Here is a 12,726-nt window from a genome sequence, read left to right as displayed (position 1 = left end):
AAATCGGGAAAGAGGTCATACGTGTGTGTGTGAGAGAGAGAGTGAAAGTGTTAAAGGTTCGACATTGGCGTGATTAATTCGGTATGCAGGCTGTTGAATCAGGACGAGCAGAGAACAGCTGTGTGTTTGAGAGACAGAGCAACTGTGACTCTGCACGAGCGTCACAAACCGATTCCATGAACCGACTCCTTTAGGTGAACATCAAGAATCGCCTTTTTTAATAAAAAAAAAAAAATAGATTTCAAATCCCGGTAATCACATATGTGTGCACAAACGAGTGAAAGTTAATCCAGAGCAATGAATCGATACGTAAGTTGTTACGGCAGAGAATAACGGCGTAGACCCAACATTAAGACACGATAATACACCACTGGTGGGCCGTCAGGGCCAGCAAGGCCTTCTTTGCTGGCCTAAACAGCAGTGATCTGAATCACTAACTTGCATTTTAATATATTTAATATATTTTTCCATGAATGTGTATTAAATTATGCCCAATAGTCTGTTCTTTACATTTCATAGCTTTTCTCTTGGTTGCGCTGCTTCCAGTAGTGGCTGACATCATGTGTCGCCAGGGTGAAAGAAATCTGCCTTAAGGCCTTCAGAATCAATAGTGCAGGCGCCCATAGCTTAAAATAAGTGGCGATGAAATTGTTACATTAACCAATCAGATTTCGAGTTGGCATCACTGGGGCCATCTAGCAGGCATACGATTACGTCAGCAATTTCCCGTCCTTTGATTGGATAATTGGAGTAGTCAGAGGCAGCGAACTGCACAAACTAAATAAAATATATATATTTTAACTCATAATGGCTGACAGAGGAGAAGAAATCGATTTGGTGAAGGCCAGTGAAGGCCTAGGTGTGAAATGCACGTCCTGCCACTGGTAAGACCAATACTGAAATAATCACAATATTCGAAAGGCACTGCAAATATAGACCACCGTCATGTTTTTACACTAAATCAATTAGATTTCTCTAAACAATGTAAACAACTTATGCAAAGACGAACACATTTCTTGTGTCTTGGCAAGGAGCCGCCTGAGATGTGAAAAAGACCACGCTTATCTGTGCTGCTAATCCGTCCATTTTCTATACCCACTTTATTCCTAATTAGGGTCACAGCACACATTGGGTGAAAGGCAGGGGTACACCTACAGTCCATCACAGGGCCACACATATAGACAGACAACCACACACACTCACTCCTATGGGTGATTTAGAATTACCAATCAACCTAATGTACATGTTTTTGGACTGTGGGAGGAAACCGGAGTACCCGGAGTAAATACACACAGGCACGGAGAACATGCAAACTCCACACAGAAAGGTCCCTGCCTGTTCAAAGGGCCTTCTTGCTGTGAGGCAACAGTGCTAACCACGAAGCCACTGTGCTGCCCTGCTGCTAATCAAACGATCTAAATCAATTTTTTTAGCCATGTTAGTCATTGTGCATTGTGACGTCATAACGTAAACACTATTACAAATAATTAGGAGACAAAGATTTACTCAACGCCTACTAATTACTAATTCGCCCTTTTAATTTGCATTACAATTGTGTGGCATGTATGAATGAGTATTTTTTTACTTGGGAAATGTTGGGTGCTGTTACCAAAATCAAGTAAATATTAAACTGTATCAAATCTCTAAGGAAATAACAGATAAATGTAAACTTAATAGTTTTGTTTTTTTTAACTATATGTAATATCTATGTACACAAATACCCTGTATATGAATAACATAGCTAGCTCACTATCTACCTAGCTTACATTAGAAAGAAACCCAACAAGCTTCACATTACTAAAATTCTGTTTTAACGTTTATTTATCATATTAAATAATACAATTAAATGCTCTTTCATACTATATTCAGAAACATAGTAAGGGTTTACAGCCTTCTGAAATACACGTCCTAAATACACTTCAGCTGACTAGTATAACTATTAGCATAAAAGGGTAGCTGTGCAGCTTTTACTCTTGCATCATAAGGATTCTTTTTTTAATTAGACAGGAGTAATAACATACACATTCCTGAACCATGATGGATAGGGCATGTAGAAAAACCTCCAGTACTAGAATGTGTCTTAGAAATGGTCTTCACCTACATACACACTACATTCACACCACATTCACACCTAAGCTACAGCCATGTACACACACCTGTGTGTGATCTGAATCAGCACAATCTAGAACCTGTACCCCTCTGAGCATTTCAACATCTCACAAAATGAATTTCTTCAAAGATGAAATGAGCCAGGAGCTTTGTGTATGAATGTGTGAGTGAGTGCAAAAGTGAGAGATATATAATAACAGCTGTGTTGATTTGGTACATATTGAAGGCTGCCATGGCATCTTCCCCAGTGTCAGCTGACCATGAGCCTGGCATACTGGCGTTAATGCTTCCCTACCCTCTTTTCCATCTCCTTCTATCTCGCTTCCTCTTTCTCACTGGCACTTAGCCAAAGTCGCCATCTCTGCAAGCAAAGCAGGCCAGGTCTTCTCTTTCAGTGGAATAAAAATTTTAAAATAACTCAGTTAACATTTTGAAGGTAATATAAAATGGTGCAAAAGTGAAAAGGTGGGAAAACTACACTGTTCTATGCACAGTCTGTGGAGTAATATATTTCTAGCAGCACTATGTTGTTGATATCAATTTATGATATCAAAGTTCTGTTGGTTCAAATTGGACCATATGTCCTTCTCCATTAACACAGGCAGTTTTTAAGAAAGAAGTTATTTTGTTAGAAGCCCAAAGGACTCAACATAACATTTTTGACAACCAGAATTTGAACCATTTTCTCAAATTGCACCAGATTCTGCTTCATCAGCTTTCAGCTTTAGGGTTTTTCATGGATGGATGACCTTAGAGATTTATAACCATATGCCTGTGCAATATAAATCAAGTGTAACACATCCTCCTCCTCCTCAAAGTACTTGCACACACACACACACACATACTGTGGTTAGCAAAACATCTTAGTCTTACAGCATAGCTATATAAATTCTGAAATACTGTGTTTTTGCTCAAATGTTTAATCTGTTAATATATTATCTGGAAAAATTCAAATGTTCAACATTGCACTATGCAAGAATTTAATAAAATGTAAATGTACATAAATTTCCAACGAGAAGATAATGCACATTCATTCTCTCTGGTGAAATATGTTCAGCTCTAGAACATGATCATCTGATAAGCTCAGTGTTGCGGTTCATTCTTTTTCAAGGTCTTTGCTTGGCATGAACATTGCTGCTATCCCTGGCACGCATGGCAAAACTCTCACTTAGCCTTTTTAGCCTTTGTAAACCCCACCCCCACCACCACCACCACCCCCTGCCTTCAATCCTCCAGGCTTATATGGAAACCTATATATGGGGGAGGAGGATGGGTTCTGTAAGAGAGGGGCAGGCCACAGCTGCCACCCTGGTTTGGATTACGGAAATGTAAATGCAGGACCCATTTCGTAAGCTAATCTGGGCATCAGAGACATGCCCTGTCCAATCACAGTCCATCACACACTAAAATGGACCTTTGTGGTTAGAGGTATATAAAGCTGAACTGAACCCTTCTCCACTGGGTGACCCCTATTTCGGCTTTGGTGAACAGGAACTGATCCCAAGGACTGTTTTGTTGTCTCGTGCGCAGGTAAAGAAATAAAAAAAATTCACATAACATGTATTCTGATAAGCAGAAGAGATTGTTTTGTTGACTCAGGAAAAAAGGTGACCTAAGACAGGTCTTTGTGGGATTCCAAGCTTGCTCAGTTAATTGGAGGCTAAGAAGTGAATTAAAGTGTATCTTTAGCATATAATTTTCCCAAATGATACCATGCTTAATGCATGGATGCATAGAGCAAATATGATTAATATATTTTCTTACTGATTGCATTTTTTTTTCCATTTGATTTTTCAAGAATACACTGCCAACATGTTTGATTACATTTATAATTTAGCATCATTTAGCAATTTACCCTTACCAAGGGTATTCAGGTTTTGTTCAGATTGGTACATCTGGTGCATTTACTGAGTTTTCTGCAGAACAGTTGTTCAGTCATATCATAGATGAAGAGGTGGAGTTTGACATGGTGACAGGGACAAATGCATGTGTACTCATGACGTGTGCTGACATGCGATCAGATTACTGCTGTCCTCACAGTTTTATTCATTTGTCCATAAATGCCAAAAATGTTCTTGGATCAGGATAAATATAGACCCAAGGGACTTGCCTCCAATCTGGACCGATCTCTTGCTTCAGCTATTTTTAGTCTGTGATCATGTGCTGGTCATATCAGAGAGGGTTGTGACACTGGTGTCCCTCCGCTTTATAAGATGGCTGGATCCAGTGGTCCGAAGCAGTTCTGGACTGATATAACCATAGCACAGCAGATTACATAATGAACTCTTAGACTATATATATATATATATATATATATATATATATATATATATATATAATTACTGATATTTATACTTATGTAAGAAATCTGGCAGAATAATGTTAATGTTTAGACTCTTTGGCTCTAAAGGGAACTGAAAGGAACTCTAGCAACTAAATCCCAGCAGGATACATATCTAGAAGGTGTTATATCCTTCTGGGATTAAGTTTTGTCTTGTCTACTGCCTTCAAAATTTGAAAGCATGCAAATACAAATCACACATTTTAAAAGTACATGATGAATATGTGCACATTGACAAGAGGCAACAGAGAACACATATATAGCATAAAATTTCTCACTGGCAAGAGTGAAGGTAATGTGAGGCTAAGGGAAAGGGGTATGATCACCAAAATAAACGCTTCTACATATAGACCCTAGAATGACCCCCCTTTCCTGGCCATATCAGACATACAATATGACAGCTGAGGAGTGAAAGTCCTGCAGGTTACTTGGGTCACCGGAATACCAAAGAACTTCAGACGTCTGTAAATGCACAGCATATATGTTCTGCTTGACTGGTGTAACACCATCCATAGCTTGTGACAGCTGCTAATAGAGTCCAATTGGTTCATAATTGGAGTTAATACTAATGGAAAAACTAATATTTAATAGTTTAAATTGCCAACTAGCACTGATATAGTGTGAAAAATAAACAGTTCCATCAAACCAATATATTACATAAGATGAATCTCGAATTATTGGGAGGTAAGGTTAAGAAAAAACAGGACTAAAGATAGTTTTGAAGACAGTTTATGAAAACTAATAATCTAATGATTGCATTACTTCTAATTCATGTCATACTCACTCGAATCTCCTACAGTGTCAGAAACGCAATCATGCCTTTTGGAAACACCCACAACAACTTCAAGCTGAACTTCTCTGTTGATGATGAGTTTCCTGACCTTAGCCAGCACAACAACCACATGGCCAAGGCGCTGACCAAGGAGATTTATGCTAAACTGAGGGACAAGCAGACCCCCACTGGTTTCACTTTGGATGATGTCATCCAGACCGGTGTGGACAACCCTGGTGAGTAAAGCTATATAACACATTCACGTTCAGTGCAATTGAGACATCAGAAAATGCTACCAAGCCAACAATGTTCAAACTTGTTCAAAATTTTCCATTTGGTTGGCAGTCCATTAGTGGCTTTGGATTGGTATTTATATTTCACTGACCACCAAATTCCAGAGTGCTAGGATTGCCCTTGTCATATCTGTGTTCTGACTGGTGGATGATTGCACGATTTCTTCCAGGTCACCCCTTCATCATGACTGTTGGCTGTGTTGCTGGTGATGAGGAATCCTATGAGCTGTTCAAGGATCTCTTTGACCCAGTCATCTGCGACCGCCATGGTGGATACAAGGCCACTGACAAGCACAAGACTGACCTGAACTTCGAGAACCTGAAGGTGAGCCCAAGAGGGGCAAACTGAAGAATCTTTCAGGTTTTAGAATTATGAGGTGACAAAACCAGAACTTACAAGAACATTACAAAGTAGTGGTCCACATTAAATAACCAATTAATGGTGCAATGGTAAAGCTCCACCCATTAGTTCAAAGTGGGGTCATCAGACTTCAGTATCAGTGGTCGGGTTTCTGCAGAGCATCTGTGCTTGTCACTGTAAAACAGTGCAGTGCATACTCTGCAGAGCATCTGTGCTTGTCACTGTAAAACAACCTTGATGCATAACACATTAGACTGGTACATGCATTTCCAAGTCTAAATAAAGACCAACTTTGGCTCTCTACAGGGTGGTGATGACCTGGACCCCAACTACGTCCTGAGCAGCAGAGTCCGTACTGGACGTAGCATCAAGGGATACGCTCTCCCCCCCCACAACAGCCGTGCTGAGCGCAGGGCTGTGGAGAAGCTCTCTGTTGAGGGTATGTCTCCGATGCAAGGATAAACACACTTCACTCATTTTCAGACAATACCTTCAACTAAAGGACATGAATGACTGTGGAACTGTAAAAAGTAGAGAGTTCTAGGAGGCAAGAGAGACTGCCCCATTTAGAGTGTGGTAACTAGGAATAGTGGCCAGTGAAGGCATGAAATAGAAGCACAAAACAAACATTGTTACAATGTAAAATCAATTAACATTAGTCGTATTTTTTCCCCAGCTCTGACCAGCCTGGAAGGTGAGTTCAAGGGCAAGTACTATCCCCTGAAGTCCATGACCGATGCTGAGCAGGAGCAGCTGATTGCTGACCACTTCCTTTTTGACAAGCCCATCTCCCCCCTGCTTTTGGCTGCTGGTATGGCCCGTGACTGGCCTGATGCCAGAGGCATCTGGTGAGTGGCAGAAATGTGTAGGGTATATGTGGTAGGACATATGATTATGGGGTTCAGTACAGGGAATAGGGTAACAGGGTAATGTTATGCAGAATTCATTACAGAGTTTAGTGGTATAGGGTATAGTAGGGTATGCATCATTAAAGATGTTTAGTCAGTCTTCTTAATAGTGATTTGGGACATTGTTTTTTTTCCTCCTTCAGGCACAACGATGAGAAGACCTTCTTGGTCTGGGTGAATGAGGAGGACCATCTCCGTGTCATCTCCATGCAGAAGGGTGGCAACATGAAAGAGGTCTTCAGGCGCTTCTGCGTTGGCTTGAACAAAGTATGTGACATACACATCAACTGCAATACACTGATACTTACCAGCATTATTTCCATTTCAACTATTGTATGGTATACTCCAGACTGGCTTGGTGATTAAGATCAAAATTCCTATTTAAAATTTACCATATTCTTTATAAATGTTGAAATCATTCTTGCTGTTTTCTTTCTAATAACAGATTGAGGAAGTGTTCAAGAAGCACAACCATGGCTTCATGTGGAATGAGCACCTGGGCTACGTCCTCACTTGCCCCTCCAACCTGGGCACTGGCCTGCGTGGTGGTGTCCACGTCAAACTTCCTAAACTCAGCGAGCACCCCAAATTCGAGGAGATCCTGACCAGACTGCGCCTGCAGAAGCGTGGCACAGGCATGGGCACCCACAGTCATAAACACATAACTCAAATTAGACAAAATTAATTTCTGACAATATTATTAAGCTGTGGTGTAGTGTGAGTTAATGTTATCACGATTGAACTGTAAAAAGGAAACAGCTTACTGAAGATAAACGCATTTTCTATTGCCTTTCCTCTTCAGGTGGTGTGGACACCGCCTCCGTGGGTGGAGTGTTCGACATCTCCAACGCTGACCGTATCGGCACTTCCGAGGTAGAGCAGGTGCAGTGCGTCGTGGATGGTGTCAAACTCATGATTGAGATGGAGAAGAAGCTGGAGAAAGGCGAGGCCATTGACAGCATGATCCCCGCCCAGAAGTAAAGAGGCAAACTCCCGTTTCCTTTTATTTTCCTTTCTTTTTTACACCAATACATCACTCGGGCAGCACATGGAGTGTTCTACTGCACTAAGAGACTGCTTGACCCTGTCCGTTTCTCCTTTCGTTCTTCTTTACCCCCTTGTTTTGTTTTTTTGACATCCGGTTTGTGTCCACCTTATGGCTGGTGTCATCTTGGGATCAGATTCCTGGCGCTGGTGCAAAACGCCTAGCGTCTCAGTTTCGCCTCAATTTGAACTTTGGTTGTAAAAAGTCAATCGGTCAAATTGTGAATCAATAAAAGTGTACCCCATGAAACATACTTGTCTCTTATCCATTATTTCATTAATACCATCACGGAAACATTGTGAATTTTACATGCTCACAGGTGAAATTTACCAAAGTCTCAGTCTCAGTATAAGAGTTGTATTCTACACCATCTATTAGAAGTCCACATTTTACAAACAACTAGCCGACCACAGCAAAAAATCTCCACAGGACACTTTGGCTAACTGTCTCAGTCATAATAATGTTTTCTAGAACAATACAATTCGGCTAATTACACTGCAATAACATTTCATTCTTACTTTCAAGTGTTGCTCACTTTCCAGTCCCACATTCACCCTAATAAACTCAGACGCACAAGGATCTCAACATCAGTGAAGTTTTATTTCTCTCCAGATCTTTTTTTTGTTTCCATTTCTCTCATTTTGGCCAGAGGCGCACAGACTTCTGGGGAACAAAAAATAAAAACGAACCACAATCTCATTGCAAACTGCCTGAATCTCTTCTTTTTTATCTGTTGCTGTTTCTTATCAGTTCTCCCATCATATTGCATATTAGAATAATGCTTTATGAGAAATGCCATGCCGTCTCAGCGCGCACACACACAATCTCTCTCTCTCTCTCTCACACACACACACACTCATCCACGGACACACTCTCTGGGTGTTCATGCTCGCACACATGCACACACACAGACGCATGCACTCACACACTCACACCCCTGCAAACCCTGTTTCGCAGACACATACCTGCTCTCTCATATTCTCTCTCTCTCTTTCCGATCTCCGGTTTTCCTTTTCCCCCTATCTCTTTCTCTCTCTGTCTTTCTTTCTTTCAGTGTCATGCAGGACTGCAGGTTACTTTTTATCTTCACCACACACAGAATGTTCTGGAGAGCTAGCAGAGGATTTCTGCACTAGCTAGAAATTAACCTGGAGGTCTAAGATAAATACTATAGTCATATTAATATCATCGTTATCGTTATCTTCATATTTATATGCAGTCAGAGTCTGACTGATATAAATCATGTATTTTCTTCTTTTTTTTTCTTCCCAAGATAATTATCCTAGAAAATAAATTAAGTACCTGTGCAAATATCCACAAATTGAAGTGTTCACATTTAAGACAGTAGCGCCCCCTGGTGGCAGAGCCGTAGGATGCAGCTGATTCAAGTCGAAGCAAGTGAGTGAGTGCACGGAGGTCTAAACACACACGTTTAACAGATGACGACCCCGGGCCGCCCAGATCTGCCCAGACCCGAACGGCTTCTTCACACACCGCTCGGGGTTCGACACAGAAAGCGTCTCCGCTACAGGAGTCCAATCACGGAGCAGACATGACAATGACCCGAGGATTTCTGGTGGGCAGACGTGTTTTTTTTTTCTTTTTTCTTGCACTCACATCGAATGCAGCGTTTGCCAGAACGCAGATGTAAAAAACAAACAGAAACAAGAAGGATGAAAAGAATGAGTTCATCAACAAAAAAAAGATGGTGTGGAAGACGGAAAAGCCGACAGTGTATATGGCACATAGTTTAGATTAAAGGTGCAGTTTGTGAATTTTTTGAAAGACTAAGGACATTTCTGGCCCAGAAAAAAGACTCCAGCCTAAACTGAGAATACAGAGAGGCTTGTCAATGCTCAGTTCATCTCACAGGTAGGAGACATCTCGGAAAACAACAAACTGCTCCTTTAACCGTTAAAGCTGAGGTGCGTAAAGCTGGGGAGGCAGTCGGTTTCTCGGGCTGTGTTAAGGGTTCAGTTCAGATCAGGTAAGAACAGAATGACAGAAATGCATCAGCTTCGAAACACTTCCTGTTGAAACTGAGACAGAACAGCTGCAAGCACCATCCAGAAATCCTGCCATGTCATTTTCTGTGGTTATTTCGTTTGCTACAAGAAAATGACGAATACATATATATATATATATATATATATATATATATATATTAAAAAAAAAAAACCCACTGAGATTAGAGCTGTGGTTCCCTTCCTGGAGAACCGTCAGTCTATGGTGCGCTTCACATTTCAAGCACGAGATCTACAGCAGTGTCTGAACTTAGCGACCAACTCACAAGCACCATTTGCAAGGAAACAAGGCGTGTGTCCCGACTCGTCATTTTCTCTCTGTATTTGATTTGCTACAAGAAAATGACAAATCTACATCTGAACTATGGTCAACTTCCACAAATGGGCAGGGCTTATTCGGTTCCAGGTCTGCTTCTGATTGGTGTCTGGAATTCTGAACTGAACCTGAACTGTAGTTGAGTTGGGTCTGCTTTGGTGGCACAGAGAGAACCATGTCGTACTGGGAAAATGGGATATTCCCAGTTTTACGCTACACTCTGATCCACTGATGAGAACGTTCATCATGGAAGGATAGCATTTGCCATTTCTGCTTTCCTTACTTCTTTTTATTTGTGAATTTTCCAGCACAGGAAACTTCTCAGGAACGTTCTCAGAAAGCCAGTGTCAGTGACTGAAAAACTTTACGGCCGTTTCTAACTTTCCTCAGACGAATCAGGTAGCCACTTTAGGGACAGGGCTTCCTGAATCTAATATCATTAATCAAATCACTTGGTTTCTTCCCTGTATTGTGGTAATGGAAAAAAAACAGTCCAGAAGTGTGAAATTCTTCATTTGAAAAGCTACATTAAGTTTACCGTCATAAGGTAAAACAAGAGCAGCAACATTCAGCAGCATTCTGGAATTTTCCACATCGGTGCCAGTTTCTATAGAGCAGATGTGAAGTAGAACTGCAACTTGTCCAGAAACCCTGAAGTTCAGAGTTTCCGAAAAAAATTCCAGTGATAATGCCAAGGGCAACTTCTGCATCTTTTAGGTGCGTCTATTTAGCCGAGAACCGATGACACAACCCGATCCACTGCCATGGGTGTTTCATTGCAAAGGCTCATGGGAGAGTTGTACTTTCAAGGGGGTTGAATCAGGGGAGGGGGGTGGAATCAACCAGTCACATACTGTTTAAATAGTGGAAAGGCTTTAGTGCATTGTTAAAGGTTTGAATACAACTATTCATAACATTGCGTATGTGTAACGTTGTGTTGAGCGAACACCAAATCATGCTAGTTATCCCTTACGAAATCCTACTTAGTTATCTATCTAAATGATTATAACCGCTCTAGTCAATAAATTAGCACCAGGATCACTACGTACTTCGGAAATATTTCAGTATTTCCTGTTTAATGTGTTTCAGGGTAGAGGTTCCTTTAACTTCTCCAGCTAAGTGAGAAACCTCATCTGGTGCATCACTCCCCCGGGAGCTGAGAGTGCTGCATTAACACGGCCGTATTTTATAAAGCAGACACACTCGTACATATCGGACATCGCTCGTCTGAAACTCGGCCAGGGTTAGAGTCGACTCAGATATCAGTCTGTGATTGGCTGATGGAAAGGAAAACACCCGCAACAACCTGCTGCTTACGTTTGAAAAATGTAAGATATTCTGCTAAATCAGATGTTGCCCAGATGTTGAATTCCCTCAATAGAAGTTCACTGGAAATTCCTTTTTGTTTCTCCATAAAAGTAAATTTTGAAAATTGTTGATCATAGCAATTTCTATTCCCATTCAAATGTAATGTTGGTTAATTTCACTGACAAAATGAACAGGACCTTCAGACCTTTCACCATTATAGCGTGTGTTCTGAAGTTGAACTGAATTTCACAAATTCTCATAAGTGATTTTTGGTTTCTTCTGGTTTTGATTTGACAAACTGCTGGAGTATTCATTATATTTTAAAAGTGTTGATTAGCAGGACTCAAGTTCAGGGGCTACAGGAAGGGGTTCGGGGAGGGTGACAGGGGGGGGGGGTTGTAGTGGGCAAGGTGACGGTTGACATGGGGGGTATAAAATTAAGGAATGAAATGAAAAGTGCTTGGGCAACAAAACAAAACGTACAAAATACAGTTTAAGACCAAACAAGGACGCAGAATGACACTGAAAATAGAATCGAACTATTTCATGAGTTAAACGAGATTAAAAAAATACTACTCTGGAGTCAATCCAGGTCCTGTGGATGAGGTTGCTTAGAGGAGGAGGTGTGTGTGTGTACATTTGCACTGTTTGTGTGGATACACATCTGCGTGTCTCTGGATGTGCCTATCAGGCGAGCGTGACAGCTGGGGGAGGGCGGGGAGTGATTTTCCAGTTTATGCAGCCAGGAGTGGGCGGAGCCAAGTCAGTTCAGGAAGAAGGAGGGAAAGACGTGCCACTGGTCTAGGCCCCTCCCCCATCCACTCAGAGCTCCACCCCTTTGTAGATCCGAGACGCGATGTGAGTGAATGCTAGTGGAGACTCCCAAAGGCGTGCGTGGTGTACACTCAGCTGACACACCTCCCCCTGAAACGTGACCTTAGACCCCGGCGGCTCGTGGCTGCAGCCGCACCCCCTCGCTGCATCGCGCACGGCCAGTACCAACTCGGCGGGAGCGCATGGGGGGCGGGGCCTCACATCCCAGCCCCCTCCCCCGAGCCAGGGCTCGGCCTCTTTCTGATTCCCAAATAGATGGCAACTGAGAGAGAGCGAGAGAGCGAGAGAGACAGACATACAGACAGACAGACATCAAATAGAAGAGAAAGAGAGACAAATACAGATTATTCACCTAGTTTTGTTTAGCTGTCTCATGTAGCATTAACTGTCTCTCGAAGCGTAACACTGAAGGTTC

At 41.7% G+C, this 12,726-nt stretch overlaps 2 protein-coding genes across 3 annotated transcripts in view; one reads left to right on the top strand and one right to left on the bottom strand.

The window, feature by feature from the left end:
- Nucleotides 1–3,499: 3,499 nt before the first annotated feature.
- Nucleotides 3,500–7,809, top strand: ckma (creatine kinase, muscle a). Its single transcript, XM_058383298.1, has 8 exons — nt 3,500–3,639; nt 5,250–5,458; nt 5,686–5,840; nt 6,183–6,315; nt 6,553–6,724; nt 6,928–7,051; nt 7,230–7,419; nt 7,587–7,809. Exons 2-8 carry the CDS (start codon nt 5,266–5,268, stop codon nt 7,763–7,765), a joined length of 1,146 nt encoding a protein of 381 aa, XP_058239281.1. The 5' UTR covers nt 3,500–3,639; nt 5,250–5,265; the 3' UTR covers nt 7,766–7,809.
- Nucleotides 7,781–12,726, bottom strand: part of mark4a (MAP/microtubule affinity-regulating kinase 4a) — a 23,800-nt gene continuing 18,854 nt past the window's right edge. Inside the window, exon 17 of one of the 2 annotated variants that reach the window (XM_058383271.1) lies at nt 7,781–12,573. In XM_058383271.1, coding sequence (XP_058239254.1) covers nt 12,300–12,573 — 274 coding nt within the window. In that variant the 3' untranslated portion in view covers nt 7,781–12,299. The remainder of the gene's footprint in view (nt 12,574–12,726) is intronic. The other variant, XM_058383272.1, reaches the window with a different exon arrangement.

This window comes from Hemibagrus wyckioides, linkage group LG28 (genome assembly GCF_019097595.1).
Source record: "Hemibagrus wyckioides isolate EC202008001 linkage group LG28, SWU_Hwy_1.0, whole genome shotgun sequence".
Classification (NCBI taxonomy): Eukaryota; Metazoa; Chordata; class Actinopteri; order Siluriformes; family Bagridae; genus Hemibagrus; species Hemibagrus wyckioides.
The sequence above is the reverse complement of the archived record's forward strand: the minus strand, read 5'-3'. Positions and strand labels throughout refer to the sequence as shown.

Coding starts and splice junctions, on each gene's coding strand:
- ckma (XM_058383298.1), top strand. CDS start 5,266: ATGCCTTTTGGAAACACCCACAACAACTTCAAGCTGAACTTCTCTGTT. Junction 5,841..6,182: donor TGAACTTCGAGAACCTGAAG/GTGAGCCCAAGA, acceptor GGCTCTCTACAG/GGTGGTGATGACCTGGACCC. Junction 6,316..6,552: donor GGAGAAGCTCTCTGTTGAGG/GTATGTCTCCGA, acceptor TTTTTTCCCCAG/CTCTGACCAGCCTGGAAGGT.